Raw genomic sequence first — 18,026 nt, 5'->3', positions numbered from 1 at the left:
TCTTTTTTTGGGGGCGTGTGTTACCCAGCCCAAACTCACTAATGATAGCTGTCACTTCTCATTCCTTTAAATAAAATGCCAAAAAGTTGTATGAAATGCAACCCCTAAAAGTATGCTACAAATGTGGAACAAAAGAGTATGTCTCACGCCCAAAATCAAATTAGTCGGGGCTAAAAAAATGCTCGGTAATTTTGGTGGACATTTTAAGCTTTTTTTTTACAAAACGGCAAAATCCTGCCGCTGAGAATAGCTTTCATAAGTGAATCTCAGTCGAAATGGACATTTGTACAGAATGTGTCAATGGAACCTAATTTTCCAAGAACTCAGTGACAGTTTTCTTGATTATTCGACCACCCAGCGGGCTAGAGGGTTAGAATATACCCGCGGTAGGTATGCCTGTCGTAAGAGGCGACTAAAATACCAAATAGATTTCAGGGGTTGTGTAGCGCAACTCTTTCCGGTCGCAAGCGCAATATATAGCTTCTCCAAACCCAATTGTCAGCCTCACCTATCCGTGGCGAATTCATTCAGCCGATGCTTTGACGACCCGGAAGTTCGCATGGATCTAGGGGGTGGAAGGGCGGCATGACCTAGAAGGTCGCATGTGGTCATAACGAATCGTTCCCGAGGTGGTCGGGCTTGGTACCGGAATGTACAGGATCTGCATCCGGCAAAGGACCATCAACATCGATAACACTCCCCAAGGCCTTCGGGGAGTGTCATTATCGCTACAACAACAACATTATTCGACGTATACCTAAAAAAGGAAAAATGACAGGCGATGATATATACAAATCTGCGAAGGTGCTTGCTATGGAAATGGCGGCTGAAGTTTATAGATAATAATATAGTTCGGATGAGCATATTGCAATTCATAGACTAAGGGACTAACATTGTCTGGCATTTTGTATGCACGTTTTAAATTCTCAAGGTAACTCAATAAAGAAAAAAATCACTCAAATTATAGGGTAGTTTTCGCCGCGCTTCTTAGAGGTCCTTCCTAATGAACAAACTTTAATTTGTTGATACTTCTTTAGTCGAGGCACATACCGCGCCGGACAGCTCTAAGTAGTCGGTGCAATGGAAAATGAATATGTAATGGTGAAGTGTACGGCGCCAAAACTACCAGTGAAATCGTTGAACGGTGTATTGGCCAAAGCATGGGTGGTGCTAAAAACGACCGATGAAATGGGTAAACAGGGAATCCATTGAAGTATTAGTAAACGCCGATCATGTGGACATCGGGCTGGTATCCTAATTGATCACCTGTTGTATAGATGAAAGTAAAACCCGATTTATTTGCGCCGTATGTATGGCAGGGACGCACCAGAGTCTGGTGAATTGAAGGTTGCCAACGGCAATGTTTTTTGCAAAAAGTTGTAAGATTTTCTAGCTCTCACATACGGTACCAAAAATAGATCAAACATTTGTTAGTCGCTCCTAACTTGAGAAGTGTAAAATATGTTCAGAGTTTTTTCAACACTTTCCGCATATGCGATGCCTATTTAAAATTTCGAATGCATTTCGCTATTTTCTATTAAAATGTAAATTTTCCCTACCCAACGCCTACTAGTATGCTACATTTGCATATATCACTGAGAAGAATAGGGTGGCAATAAACAGGACTATACAAAAAATATTTTAATGGTGAGGGCAGCCGAAAAGCAATAAACATGAAATAACGCTGTCGACTTTGATACAACGCAGACAGACAGGATATTGAAAAAAAAATCAGGATACAACAACATACAAGTATAATATATGTTGGCATGTACGTGATAACCACTTCATCGCTTCATTTGACGTCAACAAAAAAAGCCAAGGAGTAGGGGAATTAAAAAAAACTGTAGCAATGCAAAAGTAAAGGAAGTGGCAGAGACAAACACGACAAATAAGTCATTATATACACCCTGTAATGATATGGAAAGGGCGTTTTTGTGGTTTTATTGTTCAAATGACAAGTCCTTGCGGATAACATGAACTACTCAAACTTCTTAAATACCGTTTGAAGTAGTTGTATTTTAATGCAATTCTTATATGGCATACTAGAACGTATCACTTGGGAATTTTCTACACATGCTGCCAAATCTACTGAGACTTGCAAGCAGGTAATTATCTCTAGCATGCATGTGTGTAGTTGAACGAAAAAACAAGTAACTTTTTTGTCAATTCCTGTCTGATTGCTAAATGAAAAAGCAAATGCAATTTGCAAACTCAGACAAGAATCGATTTGTACCAATTGGTAGAAAGTTATGAATCGAGTGGGACTGAATGGAAAATTTGTTTTAGAACGTTTCTGATATTGATATTATGGAGTTTGAAGTCGCAGCAGACGTTAAGCATTTTAAAGTATGGGGGAAAATGTGAAAAAATGGATCTAGCGCTGACTCGGAAGATTTTTGCGTTACAAAACAAGTTGTTATACTTTATCATGCATGCCTGAGTTTAACCTGCCACAATACTAAGATCGCAGTCAAGACAGGGTTTTGATGTTATCCCTATGCGGTTCGATTTCTTTCTCCGCTTCAGGTGTTGATTGATTTCTACATACGTAGCAACTGGAACGAAATGTTAATGGCCAGGGTTTATACTTAAAACAATTGTTCCAGCCCAGAAGCATCACGCAAAATCGGTCAATATGCTGGGCTGTATAGGAATTTATTTCTTCCCTTATACAGCGGATGTTTTGAAATCAACAACATATACTTTTAGGCGCATAAAATACATGATCAAACCAATCACATCATGTGTTAATTTTTGAGCAGGTCAACTGCATGTACTCAAAACTGATTCTGAGCAGGGAAAACCTTACAAGTGATTTCATGGAAACCAGGGAATAGTATATTTAGCCTTGACGAAACACTTGTCACGGAAAAGTTGACTTATATCCCCGCAAGGCTACAGTGGCCTTTGAATTAACTAAAACATGTTAATAGATTTCAATTAATTTTTGCGGTAAGCCGCTATGAAAAGTGAATAAACAAATTCTAATTGTTTATGCTATTCGCAATATTGGTCGCCCTGTAATACATTTTGCTGCATATTTAGTAATGTGCAACACCCTTTACGAGAACCTTTATTCGAATTACTCGAAGATGACGCGCACTTAATTTTGCTTTGCTAAAATTCAATGAACTCTTCAAAATAATTCTATCCGCTCTAATTCCCAGCTTCAAGGCTTCACAGTTAAAAGTAATGGCGTTAAGCTGATGCATAGTTTTGGGCGCATAAACAAGCTTATGGATTTTATAACATGCTTACGCATATGAATGAGTGAGTTACGAGTGAGTCAGCAAAGTACAGCTATATATATATATATACATGTGTGTTTTCATTGGATAAACAAACCAGTATTTCTCTCTGAAGAGAACATATACAACGAATAATCTCAAAATATCTGTATGCATGTATTTGTTTTATGTCCGAAGTCATATTGAAATTCCAGAACAGCGTAATAATCTTACACACAAACAACAAAAGATAGAACAAACAAAAGCTGGCAAAATAAATGAAAATAACAGAATATTAAAAGTTTGTAAAAGACTACGAAAATATGTATTTAGAATTTTTTTATGTACATTAAAGCGGGTCAAATTTTTTTTCCGTCAGGAGTATAGCAAAAGCGTAATCTTCAGATGATTCTAAGAAAAATTGCTGAAGACACCATAGCTCTAAGTCCGATTTCGAGTCCCCCACTTTTGCAAAATAAATATTTTGCATATGAATGTAGGATTTGGCCAAAAAATCGTCATAGCTTCTGATAGAATTACAGGAAAAATATCATATTGGGCTTACTTTAAAGGTATTTTACGTACATTTCAGAATCTTTATTATTATCTATAGTGTTTGTGAATTTTGGTAGAGATATCAGGCTTAAATTAGAAATTAGCCTAAAATGAACTTTTAACTACTATATTATAATTTTTAACAAATTTCTTATGGAACATTTTTTTCTTTACAGCTAAAATAAGTTCAGAACATTTCCAACAACTTTCATTCACACAGTTTTTCTGTTTTCAAATTCGTTTTAGTAGAAAAAATTTTCAAAAAAACCTATATTTTCAAGTAATAAGCTAAAAACACAATTTTTATAATTTTAATGTAATTTATTTAAAAAAAATTTTTTTTTTTACTTAGAATTTACCATTTAACGTATCTTTCAAAATAAAAGTAATGTTATGTTATTATTTTTTAAAATGTTTTTTGCTCTCCATTCGTGGTTGTTTTTCACGATTTTCTGCTGTAACAGCCATAACGCCTTCACGTTTTTCTGTTTCAGTTGATTTAGCTAACATAAAACCAGGACCAGTTGTACATTCTCGATGGCTAACCAAAGCAAGCAGGGTATTAGTCTATACACAACAACTAAATACACTATCGGAAAATTTGAAAATTCTAGCAGTTTATATTATTAGAATTTATGTGCCAATGTATTTCAATGTTAAATACTATAATTCTGTTGTATACGCCAGTGTACTTTTATCAAAGTTTATTCGTTGGACACGATACCTATCACGTAATTTACTTAATATTGTAGATGGTGTAATCCAAAATAATTCATATTACACTCATCCAGAAAACATTTTTTTAACAATGTTATTTGATGATAGAAAAGTCATACGTGATAGAGCTATCAAAAAACTTTTATACTATCGAGAAAAAATACTCTAAACTCAACTAAACTAAGAGTTTACAAAAAAATATAATATCAATTTTAATGCTTCAGATTATACTGATATGATTGATCTGAAGGATGATAATATACTATCTGAACCGGCATTCAGAAAGGAAAGAAGGAACAGAAAGATATGTACATTTGTTAACATGTTTCCAAACGGGTTATAGAAAAAAAACGTGAAGGTGTTATGGCTGTTACAGCAGAAATTCGTGAAAAACAACCACGAATGGAGACCAAAAAAAATTTTAAAAAATAATAAAATAACATTACTTTTATTTTAAAAAATACGTTAAAATGGTCAATTCTACGTAAAAAAATAATTTTTTAAATAAATTACATTAAAATTATAAAAATTGTGTTCTTTCTGCTTATTACTTGAAAACATAAATGAAAATTTTTTCTACTAAAACGAACTCGAAAAAAGAAAAACTGCTGTAGAGCAGTAAAGAAAAAAAATTTTCCATAAGAAAATTATTAAAAATGATAATATAGTAGTTAAAATTTCATTTTAGGCTAATTTCTCATAATTTAAGCCTGATATCTCTACTAAAATTCAAAAACACTATAGATATTAATACAGATTCTGAAATGTACGTAAAATACCTTTAAAGTAAGCCCAATATGATATTTTTCCTATAATTCTATCAGAAGCTATGAAGATTTGTCGGCCAAACCCTACATTCATATGGCAAAATATATATTTTGCAAAAATCGGGACCTCGAAATCGGACTTCCAGCTGTGGTGTCTTCAGCAATTTTTCTTAGAGTCATCTTTAGATTACGTTTTTGCTATACTCCTGATGAAAAGAATCCATTCATACAATTTGACCCACTCTAATGTACATATATCTAAAAATGAGGGGGAATGCGAGTATAAGAAATCTTACAAGATTATATGGATTTATGTTTTGTTTGTATAGAGAGGGGAGCATCAACTTTTTTCTTTGCATATTTATCGATTGTTGAAGTGGCGGCGACGAGAATAGCACTAAACCGAAATTTTATTATGTTTGAGTGTGTAAGAACAAAGTGTTGCATAGTTTGAGGCGTTTATTGCATATCAAGTGTGCGTAATGCGCATTAAAAGCTCAAGCCACATAAAACGATAATAGTCAAATATTTGTTATTACAATTATTATGATGGAAATGATATTAAGCAGCATGAATGTAAAGTACAAGAATGGAGGACTTAATGGTATGCGAAAAATAATCGTAATCTAAAACAGGCAATATAATTATTTAAGTCTGGAATGATAATCACATGCAATATCAGGGAGGAGCAGATCTGGCATGGGGGATCGAGAAATTTACACGTAAGGATTGTATAAACTATATATCTGGTTGAGTTGTTGTGAACGTAAACAGACATGAAATAAAAGATAACAGAAAAAAATCGAAGAATAAGTATAGAGCAAAGAGGATTCGATATCAAATTTGTGAGTGGTCGCACCCATTGAATGGGGCGAAGAACTGTTAACACAACAACAGAGCAAAGGGGAAAGAAAGGAGCAAACATGTACACAAGATGAAAGAGAAGAAGAGGAAAACAAGATGCGATGATGATAAAAATACAGGAAAAAGTGGGCCATGCGGTGAACGAGGGCAGTACCTTGCCCTGCCGTCCTTGCTGCAATCAAAGCAAGAATCAGCGCATTCGCGCCTTGGCAGTCATGACACTGTTGACGAATTTAAGTTCGAAGCTTTGAAAGATTTCCTTTATCTGGGAACCAGTGTTAACAGCGAAAATAATTTAAGCCTGTAAATCAAACAGATAATCATTTTAGACACTAATTACTAATGAGTAGACAATTTAAAACTGAAATCCTCTCTTGACGACTAAAAAGTACGCTCCATTGTGTCTCACAATAGCTGTCCTTATGTAAGGCTCTCAATCATGGACGGCGTGGAGAGAAGATGGAATGGCCCTTGGAGTATTCGAGAGAAAAGTTCTCCGCAAGATTAATGATGTTGTCCGTAATGCCAACTGCGAGTATTGAAATATGTAAAATGATGAGCTGTCATTTCAGGACCAATTCGGAATTGTCTTTGAGAATGTGTCGTGTCTTCGGGACTTTTTCGGAACAGTTTCGGTTTTTGTGGTGATTGTTTCGGAATCAATTCAAGATAGTTTTCGTGACCTTTTTCCTACCGTTTATGTATAATTTTCGGAATAGTTTTAAGTCTGTTTCAAAAATTTGGGGATTTTTTGTGGCATCATTTTGGTAATTCTTCTAACAGTCTTTGGGCCGATTTAAGTTATCACTTCGGGACCATTTTAGGATCATTTCGATAAGTTCTAGGTATAATTGCAGAACCATTTCCAGATATTTAGGTACTGTTTTTGTAGAAGTTCGAACTCATTTATTGATTTTTTTCTGGGCCTTTTTGTGATTGATTTTGGGATGGTTTTAAGACGATTTCGTGCCTAAAACTAGTTTTATGACTATTTTTAAATTTTTTAAGGGATCATTACGGCATTGCTTTTTGATTGTACCTGTTTATTTACCAGAACCCTAACCCAAAATTTTAGCTTAGCATGTTTCCAACACAAACTTTGCGAGAACTAACTACTCATACTTCTTTCTTTTTTTCTACTCTCTTGTATACCCTTGATAAAATTAAGTTCTATCCTCAAGAGCTTGAGTGTAACTTGCGAATTATGCCTCGTGTATAGCGTCCTTGTAAAACAACACGAGTTTCTTGGATATTCCCTTGGATCTGAAAGAGAATTTCAAATCTGGATGTGTCAAGAAAGCCGGATGAAGTACTTCGATGGATCGTCATTTTATTGGTAACTATAAAAACAATATGTAGTGACCAATTTTTTTCTTATTATAAGATTATTCGGGGAGTATTCAGCTATGCATTTTACGAAAATCAGATTTAGCCGATTGAAAGGCGAATGATGTTTATTTTGAAGCCTATTTTCCATTGTAAGAATCGGCGCGGTCGCCGTGGAGTAGTGGTAACGTGCTCTGCCTACCACATGGAAGATCCTGGGCTCGAGTCTCGGGCAAAACAACATCAAAAATTTAGAAACAAGTTCTTTTTTTTTTTTCAATTAGAAAAAAAGGAGGTCGCCCCTCGGCAGTGACTTGGCAAACACTCCGAGTGTATTTCTGCTATAAAAGCTTCAAAGCGAAAACTCATCTGACTTGCAGATGGCGTTCGGAGTCGCCATAAAACATGTAGGCCCCGTGCCGCCAATTTGTAGCAAAAATTAAATGGAGCAAGACACAAATTGGAAGAGAAGTTCGGCCTAGATCTCTTTGGAGATATATCGCGCCTGCCTTGCATTTATTTATGCAGTATACACATTAATAAATTTTAATAACAATATTTTGATCTCACAGGGATTCTAATATAAATGACTTTCCTGCAACAGTGTGATTTAATTTCTTCGCATACCAACAACATGGTTCAACGTCTAAAATCACATGTTATTAATTTGCTACATCTTCATAAATATAAACACATACAAATACATCACACACAGCTGGTGAGAGCCATACATGCATGAGCACACATCTCCCGACTCAATTACCTGGTACCTATAAAAGCACACACAGCATTTAATTGCACATTTAATAGCCAATAACGGCATATCGATAAACAAAGTTAGCAAAAAAAAAATTACCGATAAAGCCATATCACAAATTCATGATTGCACTTACCCCTGCCACGCTGTGTGCGGTCAAATGTTTGCCACCGCCTGCTTTGCCGCCCACGCCAACTGCTACTGCTCCACTAGCATTGCTGCCACCACCAGCTGGACTACTCGACAACTGCATGGACTCATTAGAGTTCCCAGATATTTGTGATGAGTTCATTATTGAATTACAATCGCCAACAGTGCCTGCGGCGCTTCCAACATCACTCGACAACAGATGAAAGTTTAATTGTATACCAGTGCCTATAGCTACACCCGACATGGAATCAGAATCACTACCCGTACCGCCGCTATTCATAGCAGCGTTGTTAGGTGAATGCGGAGGATTAACTGTATCCGCATCACTGCCTCCGTAAGCAGCGCTACCACTGCCACTCATCGATTGTGGTGTGGGTGTTGTGGGTGTCACTGGTGGTAATTGTTGTAGTGTTGTTGATATTAAAGTGGGTGCGCCAATATGTGGTACAGTATTGCTGTGACCGCTGTTGTTGTTGCCTTGACTGCTTGCCATATTGGTTAATGTTTTGCTTGATCTCTTTGTGATTGTTGTTGTTGTTGCTGCTGTTGTTTCTGTTACTGTTTTCGCTTTTCCATGTACATTTCCGCTAGTTAAATTTGACGTGCGCAATTTTTCCGACATCACACGACTGGCCACACGAGTTACAGCACACGAAACGGCGTTTTAAATTTTGCAACGTGCTTCAAGTTAGTATATGACGGTAGCCCCTTTCTTCAGCACTTGTTGTGGGCGTGTCAGCAGACGTGTTAGCGCGTGTAAACGATCATCCACTTGCCGTTACTTCATACCACTTTTTCACTCGAATTTAAGGCAACATTAGAGAAGCTCGTTTATTTATTTATTTGTTTTTGAAGTTTATAGCAATGTTTTCTGTCACGTAAGATTAATGTAGAATTTGTTGGAAAACGCCTTGGGATATAAGCTGCAAGTGTCCATCAAAGTGTTAGATTGGTGGTGAAAAAGTAGTCGTTTTTTTCAGCAAAGTAGTCCCTGTCAGCGTTCGTGCACAAGTCCTGTCCGTCGTCGTATTGGTTAATGAGTGTGTGTTCTGTAAATCATCTGGAATTGAAAGGAGAGAGATAAAGAAAGTTAGTTAAAATGCTGTAAGCAAAATAAATAAATTTGAATATTATTACTAAATGTGTCCAAAACTTAAATCCCTATAAAACTTGTTCACAACTTTCAACACAAAACAAATATTAAGTCACTTTATCAGCACTCCCCAAATACTTCTAAAAGTTATTTTTGGACGATAACTCAAGGGAGATTAAAACTTGTTCGTTGTTCGCGTGGAATACCAGCACGTTTCACAAACAACTAAAGAGCGTTAGTTTTCCACGTAAATAACGAGATGTGCTAGTTTTTCACGCGAACATTAACCGTGTTCATCTTCCATGGCAATTTGAAACGTGCTAGTCTTCCATGGGACCAAGTATTTCCACTCGATAAGCACGGTTGCCACTTTTGGTACATTTGAAGGAAAAAATGTTCAACACTGCCCACAAAATTTTCCACACCTTCATTAACATTTATAATTTACCTCAATGGATTTCTTACAAAATCAAATTGATATCACCAAAATGTAGCAGAAAAATGGCACTTCACCTAGCAGATAGTTTAGAAAAGTGTTGGATCTTGAAGCAACCCAATTTTCGTTAATTGTTGGTGAAACAAGCGATCATTCAGAAAATCTTATTTTGGTGGCTAGATATTTCGATCGTTTATCATGATAGACTTTTGTCACTGTTTGAGCTTAAAAAAAGTTGTTGCAAATGCACGTACATCTCAAAGTAATTTAACGGAGTTGTCCACTGATGAAGATATTCTTGTATTGAAAACTAAATAGATTAATGATACTAATTTGTTTTATATTAAGTGCACTTACTACTGTTTTATGTTCAAGTAATGACAGTTTTTAAATTTTTCTCACACAGCACAAAACAAATTGATGAGTTTTAGGAATTCCAAGGCTATTATGTTCTTCACACTGCGATGCGGCTATATTTTCTATTTTTGAGTCTGGAAGTTAATTATTGTACATAATTTAGAATACTAAGTATCTTAACCCAAAAAATATTTTTATTGGAAGTAAAGCAGGAATATTTCTGGAAAGCGATAACTTAACAAATGCTCAACGTAGATGTGATATATATAAACGTTTTGTGCCAGATTTTTCCCGTTGGAGAGCAGAACCCTTGAAACGTTAATAATAACATTGTTAATAATAACTAATTTCTCGTACCTCGTCAAATGGAAATAAGACCATTACTACACAGTTCAAACTTTTAAGACTTTTCAATAGTAAATCTGAGGACTGTGGCTAGATTCAATTAATTTGAGTTTTGAAATATACATTTTTCTCTAACACAAACTACATGGAAATAATGTACATTTCAAAAGCCGCACTTACTGAATCTAGGTCATAGATGGGAAAATTTAAGCGTGAGGGTGCACTGGTAAACGGAAGAGTAAAGAATTAAATTTTTAAAAAAGTGGAGCACCCAGCTATTGGAAACAATTTTTTTTTTTTAAGTTTTTGTCTGATTTTATAATAAAGTTGGTACAACCAAGCCCTGGAGAAATTTAGTTTAAAAATACAATTTGTATGTAAATAAAACAGAACTAGTTTGGCTTGCGTCACGGGTTTGTTCTAATACTATGTTCAAACAGAAAAATAAATTGAGTCAATTTCGATTTAAATTGAGTGGTGTTCATACAACTCAATTTAGCTTACACAATAGTAATTTAATAGCTGCTCATCTCTACAGCAATAACATACCTTTGTTCAGACTGTCAAAATGTGCGTGTTGGTATTAGTCGAATGGAACGGAATGAAAACATAAAACTTTGAAATATTTGTGTTGTAAGAAAATGTGTTTAATGTGTTTGAGTTTACCATCTTCTTTTGACAATCCCTACTCCAGTGAAATGAAAAAAAATAAAATCAGCTGATGAGATGAGCCAACGTAACTGATATTTAAATCTACTCAATAAACACACTTTACAAGGTTGCATTTGGAGTTTGAAACAATTTATTACGCAATCTTTTTTAAATTGGCAATTTATTATTACAATTTGTTATATGATAAATTGCGTAATAAATTGCCCAAATGGTATAAATTGCCAATTTGGTGGGTGTTTGTACATAGTATAAGGTTTTTCGTTAAAACAATTATTTATATAAGGCTTTTGTTAGAATGAAAGTGTGTGTGACTTTGTGTTTTACGACAACCTTAAATCAAAGATTTTACAAAGAATTCGACACATTCGTGAATTGCCGAATTGTTTGTAAGCCAATTAAAACTACAAAAATGTTGTGCATTTCTTTGAGATTTGGTCCTTTTATTCGATGAATTTTGGTGCCAAATGAAAACATGGTGTGGCAACCGCTTCGGTAATTACGGTGCCGATAATCAGATCATGACTAATTACCAACATAACCACGGTAGCAGCATAAATGTAATCAGAGCTTTTCTTTACGTATTATTTTCCTAAACGAAATCAGTTTTATCTTATCTGTTGTTCTCGCTCTATAATTATAGTATTTTTTATATTCTAATACCTACAATTTAAACATCTACATGTGTACAATAGACTGGGTCGATTTATTAACCGATATCGCGCCATCGATTTTTCGATAGGATTTGGGCTCAGGAAAAAAAGTTCCACTACGCATACCCAAAAAAAAATAATTTTCGATCCTGCGACTTTTGACTTTTTTTCGATTTTGATTTTTTCATGACCTACTAAACAATTTTCATGTATACCCTGTCTGACCCAAAAATGTCCGCTAAAAACGTTGGCGATAACAGTTTTTGAAAAAAAAAAAAAAAATATTTTTGTAGTAGGTCATAAAAAAAACCTTAAAAATCAAAGTCGAAAAAAACTCAAAAAAATGAAGTTTCGCAGGCTCGAAAATTATTTTTTGGGTATGCGTAGTGGAACTTTTTGTCCTGCGCCCAAATCCTATCGAAAAATCAATGGCGCGATGTCGGTAAACTTTCGTCCATACAAATCGACCCACCGTAATGTACATACATAAGTCTTGCACAAAAAAATCACTAGATCATTTTCATTGGTTCAATGGTATTTGCAATCGATACATAAATATGTGCCTCTTTTTGGTCGAAAACCTTTATTCGATATACCGAAATTGAGGATGTTTAACTTTTTTCTAAACCATGATAAAATCCAATAATAATTTTTAACACAAAAGCTATCAAGTCAAATGTATTTGGTTACGCTGCTGAATCACCAAAAACAAAAATATTTATATTCTGATATCAGTGGCACGTTCACTCCAAACTCGTCTACGTATATGTATGTATGGATGTACACTAGACTGGGTCGATTTATTAACCTATATCGCTGCATCTATTTTTCAATAGGATTTGGGCTCAGAAAAAAAGTTCCACTACACGAATACCCAAAAAAATTATTTTTGAGCCTGCAAAATTTCAACGATTTTTTCGATTTTTTATGCATTTTTTCATTTTCAAGGATCCAAATCCTTTTTTATGTATTTTTTTTCGTGTCAATTGGCAAATGCAAAATTGGTAAATGCAGTTTTTTGAAAAAAAAAAAAATTTCTTTTATGGAGATTTAGAAGAATTTTGGTCGAAAAATCGATTTTGTTTTGCAGGCTCAAAAATTATTTGTTTGGATATGCGTAGTGGAACATTTTTTTCCTGAGCCCAAATCCTATCGAAAAATCGATGGCGCCATATAGGTTAACTTTCGTCCATACAAATCGACCCAGGTTAATGTACATATCTTGTAAACAATTATAAATTAACAAAAATAAATTGTATTCTTCCGTTACTCGGCATATAACACTCATTTAGCAATTTTGTCTTATTTTTTTTTTATAAAACAACTATTGCTTTCAACGATTACATACATACATATGTCAAGCCATATCATATCACGTCACACTTTTATGTTTCATCTGTCAAATGTGTAGCAGCACATGTCAAAATTAATAAAATGAAACTCTCGTAAATGTATGTATATGATATAAAAAGCCTATCAAATGACAGAACGTGAGTCAGTAAGCGCAGAGTGTCCATACATACATAGATATCTAGGTAGATATATGATGCTCTTCTATAGCTCATGTTTTAGATATTTTTCAAGTATTTCAAGTTTTCAAGTTTTAGATATCCGTCAGCAATTCGTTCAACATTTTGTTGTCAAATGAAAATTCTTATCATGTGAGCATAACTTTTACGATCTCAGTTATTCTCATGTAAATTTCTTTGCTGGTATTTATTGTCAGTCGAAAATGATTACATTTCTACTTCTAGTTGGGGCAAACATTGGGCATACATATTTCAATTTATATTTAGCTGTATTAAGATACTGGGTATTGTAAAGAGCTTAAAATTGTTTTTAAGTCTAAAATCATCGTAGTTGTAATGGCTAAGTCGTTGATTAACGAGGAACGACGCAAGCCTTATGCATGAACTTTTGTAAAAAGCCAATCAATATATCGTGAATATGCTGCCCAAATGTTATTTTATTGCTTGAGTATAACAAATAATAAAATAATAAAAAAAAAATTTTAAGTTAAACGGTTTTATTGAAAACAATAATTACATGAAGTAATAATAATACTAAAAGCTAGAAAATAATTAGGTAGGTCCCAGGTACTAGCCATCACACTCCTCATCAATCTAGGGCATTGATCAGACAATTAAATAAAAGTGTTGGGCGCGTGAAATTTCTAAAAATGTGAGGCGTAGCATCATAACCTTGTTAAGGTTCAGTTTGTCTTATATATGACTATCAATAGAAATTTGACGCGTCCAACGCTGTTATTTAATTGTCTGATCAACGCCCTAGATTGATGAGGAGTGTGATGACTAGTACCTAGGACCTACCTAATTATTTTCTAGCTTTTAGTATTATTATTTCATGTAAGTATTGTTTTCAATAAAACCGTTTAACTTAAAAAAATTGTTTTTATTATTTTATTTTCAAGTTTTTAGTTTTTATTTAATTGCCTATTATTTCTCATTCTATTTAGTTCATTTAGGGACTCATTATTACAAGGACTCTTTCTGGCCAATTTGTTACAATCTAAGGCCTCAATATATAATCCTTCCAAAGACTTTACTCGACTCTGCGCCACGTATGCCAAATCGGACATCATATGTCGCTTTCTATTCATGTATGAATTATGTGTTCTAATAATACGATTTCTTTGAATATCTCGATCCTTGCGCCACCTATCGGCGATTTTTTCACAGGCCGTTTTCTATTCATGTATGTATTATGTGTTCCAAATATGAAAAAAAATCGGACCACAAATACGATTTTTTGAAATATTTCGATCCATGCGCCACCTATCGTAGATTTTGTTTTCTTATTATTGCATTGTCATCGGGTTCTGAACTATATCCCAAGCTTCAAGCTTGTAGCTTATCGGGAAGTGACTTAAATTTCATAGGTCGCTTTCTATTCATGTATGAATTATGTGTTCCAAAAATACGATTTTCTTCAATATCTCTATCCTTGCGCCACCTAGCGGCGATTTTTTCATAGGTCGCTTTCTATTCATGTATGTATGTATTATGTGTTCCAAATGTGAAAAAAATCGGACCACAAATACGATTTTTTTAAATATTTCGATCCATGCGCCACCTATCTTAATCACATTGACACAACTAAAAATAGTACTCATTAGTTGATACAACGCAAGCGATGCAATCAAGACCAAAACTGGCATACCGGTAATATTCCAGTTAAAGAAGAAAATAATGACAACAAAATTTAAGGGGCAATTAGAGATGTATACTTTGAATTGGATTTTGAAAAATTTTAAGTTATGACTCTTTTGTAGTTAGTGTGCGATATGTATACCCTGTCCGACCCAAAAAAAAATTTTTTTTTTTTTGTAAACTGTTATCGCCAGCGTTTTCAGCGGACATTTTGGGTCGGACAGGGTATACATGAAAATTTTAAAATCAAATGAAAATTTTTTTAGTAGGTCATGAAAAAAACCGTAAAAATCAAAGTCTAAAAAAACTAAAAAAAAAGAAATTTCGCAGCCTCGAAAATTATTTTTTTGGGTATGCAGAGTGGAACTTTTTTTCCTGAGCCCAAATCCTATCGAAAAATCGATGGCGCGATATCGGTTAATAAATCGACCCAGTCTAAAATATGCCGTTCTTCCATCAAAGCACAGCAAAAAATAAGGTTTCGATTTTATTTTATTTATCATGCAAGCATTTACTGCATACTGAGAGGTCGCCTATGAGCACAGAAAGACAGAGGACTGGTACCTCACTGACGTTGGCTAGACAACTCTTTCATGGCGAAAAATTCTCACATAGTCATCTTACTAGTATTGTAAAAGTGAAAGTTTGAATGTCAGGATGTCCAGACATTTATCTTGGCGACTCTATCGCACTATAACGGCTGAATGGATTAAGATAAATTTGCGCACTGATAGCCAATAGTTCAGAAGGATCAACTGGCTATATTGTTTTGAAAAAAAAAAATGGATAGGTGACACGGCCCCTGGGATAAGTAACCTTCATATGTATATCGACCAATACAATGGGGCTTCAACAAATTTTGGAAAGTGGGCAGTGCCTCCACTTCTTCTCGGAGAGATATCTGGTATCCGATAATTTTTGGTTTTTACGTCACTTAGATGTAGGGCCACAGGGTTATGCCTTTTTATTTGAAAGGAATCTCTCAGCAAAACGTCAATAAAAAAAAATAAGTTAATCTAAGGTAAGCATTTTTTTATTTTAAAAACCCAGAAGAGTATATAATATTCATTTCGAATGAAAGCTAAGCTACTTATCCGTTTTATTTTAACTTATTTACCTTTCATCTAGCTTTCGGTAGCCTCTGTGGTCCCTTGTAAGGGCTATACCTATACATATATGGTTGCGCATGTGCGTTAAATAAACAACGCGAAATGGCTTTAAGATACAAAAAACAATAGAAATCAACTATGCGCCCCACTATGAATTCCCTTATCAATTATTTGCCTTTTATTTATGACTGTTTATTATTTCTTTTCCCCTTTTGTAGCTATGTATGTATGTATATGTAGCCTTTCATTTGTTCAGACAATCAGTAAATGCTTACTAATAAAAATAACTATAACTTTTTTCTCTGTTTCTTCCTCGTTAATGTTTTTGCTGTGGGCTCGTCAACTTGTCATTTAATGTTAAACAGTATTTTTTATTAGCTTCGTTTTATGCCATAAACGTCTCGTCTACTGTTATTACATATTCACATGCATATTTAACATTTCTCGATTGTTATTTATACAATTTATGATTATAAATATTCTACAAATTGCCATTAGATCAGCGAAGTTATTGACCCCTCTTTATTATACAATGCTGTAATGTTTTTAACTTTTAACGAGTATAGCGGAACCGAATGGAACTTAAGAATGGTTGAGTATATTTTTAAACTTTTTTTTTAGGTTTCAACAGTTTTTAGTTTTAATCTTTTTATGATTTGGTATTTCTAATAAATAGTGTAGATCTATATTTTGATTTAACCTGTTACAGTATCCAGATCGAAGTAGAGCTAGAGTGACGCGCGAGTTTCCCTAGGAAGAGTGCGTTCCTCTACTGTGAGCTCTGGCTATTTTTCTTTAATGGGTTCGCCGGGCAAGTCTTGGCATAGAGGTCCGGCGCCTTTTTTTATGAATATCACTGCGGACGAGTCTGTATTCTTTTCTTCATACGGCTGTGTTCTCAGGTGACGTATTTCCTCATAATGTTTTGCGGAGATTACTTCTAAAGCCTCTGCGAGGTGTGTCCTCTTCAATGAGATGTCTGTTGGGATGCCCCGGTTTGTGGGTATTCAACAGAAACTTTTTGTTTTCATTTCTCTCCTTAATGGGGAGTACTCTCGCCTCATTGTGTAGGTGGTGTGTGTCTTTAATGGCTGTTGATGAAATTCTTGGGGACGCTTCATGCGTGACTGTTAAGCTAGGCTATATGCAGTTTAGGCAAAGTGGACGGTTCTATGACCTTTAGGAAAGATATAGTTTCTAGTTATCTCAGATCCTAGTTTATTTCAGATTAAGAATAATATGTACTATATGGAATGTCCCACCTCCTTATCGAAAAATGAAAATTTCCTATATCTCCAACAATTTGTATAGACATCCGTCTTGTAGATATCCAATATTAGTAGAACACAGGGAGCGTACGAACTAAGTATGGGAATATTGAAAAAGAGGGACTGAGAAAACTCTTCAAATATATGAAGCCAAAGTTCGGGCAGAACCAAACTGTAAATATATTTTGCTTTTAAAGTTTATTGACACTACTGCATTAATATATGCAGTATGCAATAAAAATCAAGTCAATATAGCCGCATTGGTTTATATCAACAATCAATTAAATCGAAAATCCCGATTTATAACACTTATTTGCCAAGCCAAAGCAATAAATTTACCATAGCATTTAAGCGTATTTAAAATCAATTTATTGCTTATTTAGATGGGTGCGAACACAGATGGAAAGAAAACTTAAAACTACATTTCTTAAGAAGAAATAAATTGAAAACTGATGCTAGGATAAATATGCAAAATTAAGTGGACAGTTAAGAGAGCCACGCGTTTCATTTTTTACTATATGGTTATTGAAAAAAATCCTCATTTCGGTGTGCATAAGACG

General features: G+C 34.5%; 1 protein-coding gene across 1 annotated transcript in view; it reads right to left on the bottom strand.

Moving 5' to 3' along the window:
* Positions 1–18,026, bottom strand: part of CdGAPr (GTPase-activating protein CdGAPr) — a 293,995-nt gene that overhangs the window by 52,084 nt on the left and 223,885 nt on the right. Inside the window, exon 4 of the mRNA XM_067764372.1 lies at positions 8,353–9,426. Coding sequence (XP_067620473.1) covers positions 8,353–8,988 — 636 coding nt within the window. The 5' untranslated portion in view covers positions 8,989–9,426. The remainder of the gene's footprint in view (positions 1–8,352; positions 9,427–18,026) is intronic.

Source organism: Eurosta solidaginis, chromosome 2 (genome assembly GCF_040869045.1).
Source record: "Eurosta solidaginis isolate ZX-2024a chromosome 2, ASM4086904v1, whole genome shotgun sequence".
NCBI classification, from domain to species: Eukaryota; Metazoa; Arthropoda; class Insecta; order Diptera; family Tephritidae; genus Eurosta; species Eurosta solidaginis.
This window is presented reverse-complemented; position numbering and strand designations above follow the sequence as displayed.